The sequence below is a fragment of the Hevea brasiliensis genome, chromosome 17, assembly GCF_030052815.1.
Source record: "Hevea brasiliensis isolate MT/VB/25A 57/8 chromosome 17, ASM3005281v1, whole genome shotgun sequence".
In the NCBI taxonomy this organism is placed as follows: Eukaryota; Viridiplantae; Streptophyta; class Magnoliopsida; order Malpighiales; family Euphorbiaceae; genus Hevea; species Hevea brasiliensis.
Window position 1 is genome coordinate 21443751 of NC_079509.1, and position 7663 is coordinate 21451413.

General features: G+C 36.7%; 2 protein-coding genes across 4 annotated transcripts; one reads left to right on the forward strand and one right to left on the reverse strand.

Moving 5' to 3' along the window:
- Window positions 1-225: 225 nt before the first annotated feature.
- LOC110671431 (uncharacterized) lies at window positions 226-2713 on the forward strand. The gene is made up of 6 exons (XM_021833903.2): window positions 226-572; window positions 872-1110; window positions 1162-1553; window positions 1637-1835; window positions 1918-2225; window positions 2288-2713. The coding sequence occupies exons 1-6, from the start codon at window positions 226-228 to the stop codon at window positions 2711-2713; spliced, it is 1911 nt and encodes a 636-aa protein (XP_021689595.2).
- A 1026-nt stretch (window positions 2714-3739) lies between these two features.
- Window positions 3740-7389, reverse strand: LOC110671440 (uncharacterized). Of its 3 annotated transcripts, XM_021833913.2 has the most exons (5): window positions 7107-7382; window positions 5941-6076; window positions 5458-5501; window positions 4910-5201; window positions 3740-4449 (listed from the first exon to the last, which is right to left on the reverse strand). In XM_021833913.2, the coding sequence occupies exons 2-5, from the start codon at window positions 5960-5962 to the stop codon at window positions 4166-4168; spliced, it is 642 nt and encodes a 213-aa protein (XP_021689605.2). In that variant the 5' UTR covers window positions 5963-6076; window positions 7107-7382; the 3' UTR covers window positions 3740-4165. The 3 variants fall into 3 exon arrangements, with proteins under 3 accessions (XP_021689605.2, XP_021689604.2, XP_057995790.1); XM_021833912.2 differs by lacking the exon at window positions 5941-6076 and having other exon boundaries at window positions 7107-7380; XM_058139807.1 differs by lacking the exons at window positions 3740-4449; window positions 5941-6076 and adding an exon at window positions 4456-4607 and having other exon boundaries at window positions 7107-7389.
- Between the last annotated feature and the right edge of the window lie 274 nt (window positions 7390-7663).

The following is a 7663-nucleotide window of genomic DNA, read 5'->3' on the forward strand; positions in this document are numbered from 1 at the left end:
TGTACAACTCCTCTCTTTTGGTTGCAGAGGATTGAGTTTACTAACTTCTGTATGATATGGAGGGTGTAGGGAGGCATAAAAAATACGAGGCACACTTTGCTTTGAAATTAGTTTGCATATAGAAGTGTTACTTTGGAGATTGGAGGTACTATCAGATATAGGTTTCCTATTGGTTGCTAAAGCACATCTTTTAATCATTTGTCTGAATTGCAGAAGTGATTTCCAATGCCAAGAAAAAAGCTAATACTGATATGCCAGTCCGGTGGTGAATTTGTTACAAGGGATGATGAGTGTTTATCATACACTGGCGGAGAGGCACATGCTCTAGATATCAATCATGAAACTATGTTTGATGGAATCAAGCTAAAAATGGCCAAAATTTGCAACTTAGAATATAAATCAGTGTCTGTGAAGTACTTTCTCCTAGGAAATAGGCAAGCTCTCTTTACTTTAGCGAATGACAAAGACCTAAAAAGGATGTATGATTTTCATGGGGACTTAATTACTGCAGATGTTTTCGTTTTGGGTAGAGAAGGTTTTAATCATGAAGACTTGCCCATGCATGCAAGCAGGTAAATTTTCCTTGAGATATGTCATGTTTCTCGTAGCTTAGGTGGTAACTCTTGCGATTGCCACTTCGTTGGAATTCCTTACTGGATACTTGTGATAAAATGGCATTACTTACCTGAATGAAAAACATAATTGGCAATGTATAGCATGGCAAACTGGGCTTCTTGCTTGAAATTGTCCATATATGAAAATTTTGACCCTGCACTTTGGCTTTTATTGTGTGCCCGTGATTGACAATACTTTCACTTTTTTCTCCATTTTGTTTTCACTTGCCTTGATTCATGTTAGTTATCACTCATAGACCATATGGGACAAAACTGGCTGAGACTGTGCTTGCTACCATGGCATCTCAAGATGCAGCTGGTACACCTTCTGTTGCTCCTGCTGGTGATGCAACTGCTTACAGCTCTGTTATACTTGATATGAGTGCGACCCCTGCTGATAATGTTAAGAAGAGAAGGCGCACTGCATCCTGGAAAGTTGGTGCCGGTGGCCTTGCCATTGTTGCTGTTGCTGACAACATTGAGGAGACAAGAAAAAGTAAATCACCGAAGAAGAGTTCTCGGTATCATGATACTGCTGCTTAAAAAGTTGAGGTGGAACAGCAACTAAAGCTATCAGATGTTCCATGGCAAGACATTTCACATTATCCATCTGGTGGCATCAACTCTAATGATGTTTCTCTGGAGAAAATGGTTGCCTCCTGGAAAGATGGAATTATTGGTGTAGGCCAAGAATTCAAAAATGTAGTTGAATTTCGTGATGCGCTGCAGAAATATGCCATTGCACATCGTTTTGTGTACAGGTTAAAAAAGAATGACACCAGTCGAGCAAGTGGTGTATGTGTAGCTGAAGGTTGCTCTTGGTCAATTCATGCATCTTGGGTGCCATCTGCTGGAGTCTTTAGGATAAAAAAGATGAATAAAGCACATGCATGTGGAGGGGAATCATGGAAGGCTGCTCATCCAGCAAAAAGTTGGTTGGTCAGTGTTATAAAGGACATGCTAAGAGAGAGCACAAACCTAAAGACATTGCTAACCGTATTTTTCAAGATTTTGGGATTAAGCTGAACTATACACAAGTGTGGCGAGGAATTGAAGAAGCAAGGGAGCAACTTCAGGGTTCATATAAAAAGGCTTATACCCAGTTGCCTTGGTTTTGTCATAAGATGGTGGAGGCAAATCCTGGTAGTTTTGTGAATCTTTCCATTGACGGTGACAGCAAATTTCAACGTCTTTTTGTATCATTTCATGCCTCAATACATGGTTTCAAGAATGGTTGTCGCCTACTTCTATTTCTTGATTCTACAAGTTTTAATTCAAAAATACTATGAGATTTTGTTGACAGCTACAGAATTAGATGGGGACAATGGTGCTTTTCCAGTTGCATTTGCTATAGTCGATATTGAGAATGAAAATGATTGGCATTGGTTTTTGGAGCAGTTGAGATTTGCAATTTCTACTTTACAATCTATAACTTTTGTTTCTGATAAAGAGAAGGGACTAATGGAATCTGTGCTTGAAATATTCGAGAATGCTTACCATGGTTACTCTATATACCTCCTGCTGGATAACTTAAGGAGAAATTTGAGAGGGCCATTCATTGGAGATGGGAGAGCTGCTTTGCCTGCAATTTTTTTGGCTGCTGCACATACAGTCCGACTTGATAGTTTCAGAATGCTCACTGAGCAAATTAAACATATGATTGGCTTATGCAGATTGAGCCAGAATATTGGACAAATGCATTATTCAAGGGTAAGCCTTATGATCAAGTTACAGTAAATATTTCAGAATCATACACTAATTGGATTGAAGAAGTGCGGGAGCTGCCTATGATACTGAAGGTAGAAGTACTCAGATGCAAAATGATGGAATCGATGCACAAACGTGAAATGGATTCAAATGGGTGGACTACAAAGCTTACTCCATCCAAGGAGAAAAAACTGCAAGAGGAAACTCTAAAGGCACGGCCTTTCAAACTATTATTTTCATCTGATACTCTATTTGAGGTTCGCGATGACTCTATCAATGTTGTGGATATTGTCAAAAGGGACTGTACTTGTCTGGAATGGAAAATGACTGGATTACCTTGCAGCCATGCCACTGCTGTCTTCAATCGCATTGGAAGGAGTGTATATGATTGATGTTCAAAATACTTCACAGTTGATAGCTTCCGTTCAACTTATTCTAAGTCCATAAATCCTGTTTTAGCCATTTTCAATCCTTTGGGTGAAGAAGATGCCTCAGTGGTGAGGGAATTGCTTCCTCCTACCACCCCTCGGCCACCAATCCAACTGAAGGAAAAACATAGTAGAAGAAAGGGTGAACTTAAACGAGTAATGACTTGCACTAGGTGTAAAGGAGAAGGACATAATAAGGCTACCTGCAAGGAACCCTTGTAGTTTCTGTCCTGGCAGTTCGAGCTCAGCTAAATTCCTGACCAGCTTTCACTATTTTTTTTTATTAAATATATAGGGGGAGGGGGTCTCCCATCACATATGGAGGTACCATTGGGCTATGTCTACCTCTGCACGATCTTTCACTACTTGAGGAAAAGAAATAGGAGGAAATTTCATTGTTCTGTACTTTCTTTGTGCATATGTAACACTGTACAGTTTTTATTTCTTTTACGGAAGTTATACGGTCCCTGATGATGTCAATACAGAAGTTTTCTATTTGTGTGTGTATCTGGAATGATACAGCGCTTTTTGACTTTGCATTTTCTAGTAATGGTGATTAGCAAGAGTTCCTTCTGTTATTGAAATTTGCTCTGCACAAGAAACGATTATGCTATGAATTTGCTCTGCTCAAAAACCGATTATGCCATGTGTTAAGTATGAATCATTGTATTCATTTGTTTTTATCTGTTTCACTAATTCTGAAAAGAAATGGCACATATTAACATATATATATATATATATATATATATATATATAGAGAGAGAGAGAGAGAGAGAGAGAGAGAGAGAGAGAGAGAGAGTAAAACAGAAATGCAAATTCATCCTCCATAAATAGCATGCATAAAAAATGTCCAAAAATGGCATGTTTGATTCTTATTTGCAAGATGATTTAACTCAGAGGAGCATATATCATGTACAATAAAAGAACATCCAAGTTGATCAGCCACCATTCAGCATCAGGAGCTAGGGAATCAGCGGACGTCAAAAGGCATGAAGAAGAAGACATCTCTAGTTGGATTTGTTAACGTTTCACACTAATGCATATGCGTGAAAAATATTGTCATCTTTACACAACATAAAGTTGGATAACTACTAGTAGTATTACAATAGGAATGTCGATATGCTAGATAAAAACATGGTACTTCCCACTATACCAAATACAAAATGAAGTGACAAATGCAGAACGCTTCTTTCAGACATTCTTGGGGCAATAAGACTTGCCAAACAATGCAAGTCATAATCCTCCAGTCAGTCTCCCTAGACTAAATCAACCAACCTATGCTTCTAAGTCTCCTTCTAAGTATTTCAGGTTTATCCTAAATAATCAATATCATAAAAGTAAATATCTGTACATTACTCTTGTCCTGGAGAGTAAGCCTTGACTAATGAGTAAATACCACTCTTCCTGGTCTAGTCATTACTCTGGTTTATCCTCTTGGCCCAAGCACAATGGACAAGGGGGATCACATTTATCTTCAAGACTTGTTCGCTGCTCCAAACAGTCTGCATGATAAACATGACCACAGACTAAAACAGCCACAACAGAGCATTCTCCAGAAAGTGTCTCTCCAAGAAAATATGGTTTCCGTCTTAACAGCTTCTGACAGATCCCACATACAATCTTCACTGCATCAGATGCATCCATAACCAGGGAACTAAGCCTAATTCTGTCTGGCCTGCCAAATGCCTTTTCCCTGTTATCTAAGAAAGTTGGAAAAAGGAAAAAAATGAAGTCAGTGTTAGACAGCATAAGACGCCTATATGGTGAATCCCAAGTTACACTCACGATTGATACTAATGAAAGTAGATTGAAGAACTTCTGTTGCTTATAGTCTGCAAAGAATTTGAACTCAGAACTTCTACAAAAAATGAAACAATACAACTTAATTTCTCCAGCAAAAAATTTAGGGTCCATTTACGTACATATTGGAAATGGATGTGGATTTGTATTTGCGTTTCAAATGAAATATAGTAAAATTTCAACATAATGTCAAATTCAAATACCTTATCATTTGAAATCCTAATCTATCTAAATGGAGCCTTGTAGAAATTAGTTAAGCACCAAATTCATTACATTGTATACATAATGCAGAATTATTTTTTTTCCTGACCTATATTAACCAAAGATTGTATTCGATATCACAGGACATATATGTGTCACCTGTTTGGTGTCCAAACTCTGAACCAGACAACTTGAAGGGAAGTCTCTCATCACGTAAAGGGGCAATCTTCCCGTGAGATGTTGATGCATTAGCATGGTTCCCTGAATTCCTCCGAGAGTATTGATGACCATAGAAGTGACGTGATCGTTTCAAGAATATTGAAAGGCCAACATTGTAATGCTGATGTGCAAGAGAAGAATGCACATTCAACAGCTTCATGGTACTATCTGTGGCATCCCTCCCAGTTGAAAGAGGCTTTAATTCACTAGAGTCAAGTAAATGAGAAGATTTCTGCAAAAAGGAAAACTAATGACAATCATATTCGAGAAATCAAGAGGGAAATGTAAAGTCCATGGTCAAACAGTTCTGATACACATAATTTTCAATTTTGAAAATTTCTGCCTCATTTTTCAGCCAAGAGGTTTGCATAAGGATCATTCAATATGACCAAAAATTAAGAAAATATAAAAAGCAAGCAAAAAGGAACAAGATGCAAGCAATAATTGCATTATTTCAAATTCAAGAAAAAAAAAAGGATTAAACTTACCTCAGTAGCCAACAATTCTGCTCCAGATGAGCATGGAATGTCGTCTGCAACATTCAGAAATAAATCAAAATTAATGAGCATGTACATGCTGATCACTATGTAGAAGAAGAATGAACATGATAGCTTTCTATTTTAATTCACAATTACACAACATAAGATCTTATAATACTTGTTTCAAGGCCAGGGCATGAGCAATTGCAAGGCAAACATTCAACCACACAGCAAAAAGCACTAGCATCACAAGTGACAAACTTAACTACTAGAATATCAAAAGAAGGAGGCAAGGGTGCTGAAGGTTCAAAACAGAACTAAGCATGCAACGCCTTAAAAAGCATAATAAATTCATATGCAGGTCAGTTCAACCATGAATTTAAAAGATCAAAAAAAAAAAAAAAAAAAAGAGAAAATTTACTAGGGATTCCCCAAGACTGCACCCTGCAAAACTTAAAACAGATGGTTGGAAGGGGAAAGAGGGAAGCCAACCAGACAAAGAGGTTCTCATCATTATTTCACAGTGCAGTTCTAGTAGACTATAAAATAGCAGAAGAAGCCCACATAGAAAGAATGCTCTGCAGTCTTCAATCAAATCCCCAGGCAAAGAAATAAAGAAGTTCGAAGCCTGAACCCAAAAGAATCCACGTAATAAAATTATAACTCAAGGAATTAAATGATTCAAAGTTAAATAATCAAATTTGACAGCTGCAAGGTTGCTCCATCAGGCTAGAAAAAAATAGCTTCATTAATGAAATAGTTCAGAAAATCTTTCAATTATCACAACATGTTGGTATCTATAAGTAGAAATACAGTCACTTTAAAATGGTATCCAAAGCATTACTGCATGCCGTTGATCCACAGAATTCCAAAGCCAGGACCTGATTCTACAAAAGTGTTTTATGCCAAAAGACAAACCTAAAGCATAAATGGCAATGCTAATCTATTAGATCATAGTAGTCTTTTTTTTTTTTTTTTGGCCATCACCCCTTGTTTTTCTAATGCTTCTTTTTCCTCCTCCTTTCCTTTTTAGTTCGAGCAATTCATTTGGCTATTCTATTATTTAATTTCAGAATAGACACTTTAAGTCCAAGTCTTCAAACTAATGGTCTGGCCAAATTACTCATTTTTACCTCTTTAAAACTCACTAAGCATTATCTGCTAGGATTCTCATGTTATCATTTTGAAAAAACAATAAGCAACCAATCAAAACTTATTTAGGGAAAGGGGAAAATAAAGGCAGATTAAGCATTAAGCCTTGATCAACAGATAACTAAGTAAAGCAGAATAAATTCCAAACATTTTGCAGAGAAAAGAAATTAAAAAATAAAAAAACTCACACAGCGGTTGCCAACCAAGACAAAAACAAACCCTAACTCTCCATTTCGCTTTTAAGATCAAGAAAACAGAGAAAGGGGGAAAAAAGGCCTTTCATCATATCCCTTATATTCTATCAGATACCCAGAAAACATAAACGCCCACCTCAACTACAAGATTCTTGAACGAATTGCTTCACTTCAATTTAACCTCCTCGTCAAATGCCACCCTCAACCTTTTTTTTCTCTTAAATAACATTCTCCTTCTTTTCATTCCACTTTCTACCATTTCCTCAGATACCAAACAGAAAAGGGCAGCCAAGAAAAAGAAAGAAAACATACCCGAGGAAGAAGGATGATGATGGGAGGCGTTGTGGCGAGCAGAAGTTCGCTTTCTCTTCCCCATAACAAAAAGAAAAGTGATAGTTTAATATAAAAAAGATGGTGTAAGCTAATGGCCAAGAATTGATTAGAATCGAAGGGTTTTAGTTTGGCCCTATTGTTGAAGGTTTTTCGTAATGCTCTGTAGATTTGCGGTGTTGAAACTCTGAGAGAAAGGGACAAGGTGGTGTTTTGCTTGCGAGTCGCGAACGTGTACGGTTACACATAAAAGAAAGCGTTGGCACTTAGCAGTAGTTTTCTGCCTTGCTGGTGGAGCCCAATGCCATTTACAGCACACACAAGATGACTTTTTTCACTCGTGCGTCCACTATGGGAGTGGACAACATACAATTTAATAATTATATATATATATATATATATATATATATATATATTTTACAATTATATATATTTTAATTAGATACCTCATATAATTTAATAATTATATTTATAAATATATTAAATTATCTTATAATTTTTAATTATTTATATTATAATTAAATATAATTAAAAGATAT

Bases quoted from the DNA above. Each gene is read 5' to 3' on its own strand.
- LOC110671431 (XM_021833903.2), top strand. From the start codon at position 226: ATGCCAAGAAAAAAGCTAATACTGATATGCCAGTCCGGTGGTGAATTT. The intron at 1,111-1,161 runs GTAAATCACCGA...CTGCTTAAAAAG, and splicing joins CATTGAGGAGACAAGAAAAA to TTGAGGTGGAACAGCAACTA. The intron at 1,836-1,917 runs GTTTCAAGAATG...TTTTGTTGACAG, and splicing joins ATTTCATGCCTCAATACATG to CTACAGAATTAGATGGGGAC.
- LOC110671440 (XM_021833912.2), bottom strand. From the start codon at position 7,170: ATGGGGAAGAGAAAGCGAACTTCTGCTCGCCACAACGCCTCCCATCAT. The intron at 5,202-5,457 runs GTAAGTTTAATC...TCCTTTTTGCAG, and splicing joins CAGAATTGTTGGCTACTGAG to AAATCTTCTCATTTACTTGA. The intron at 4,450-4,909 runs GTGACACATATA...CAACTTTCTTAG, and splicing joins AGAGTTTGGACACCAAACAG to ATAACAGGGAAAAGGCATTT.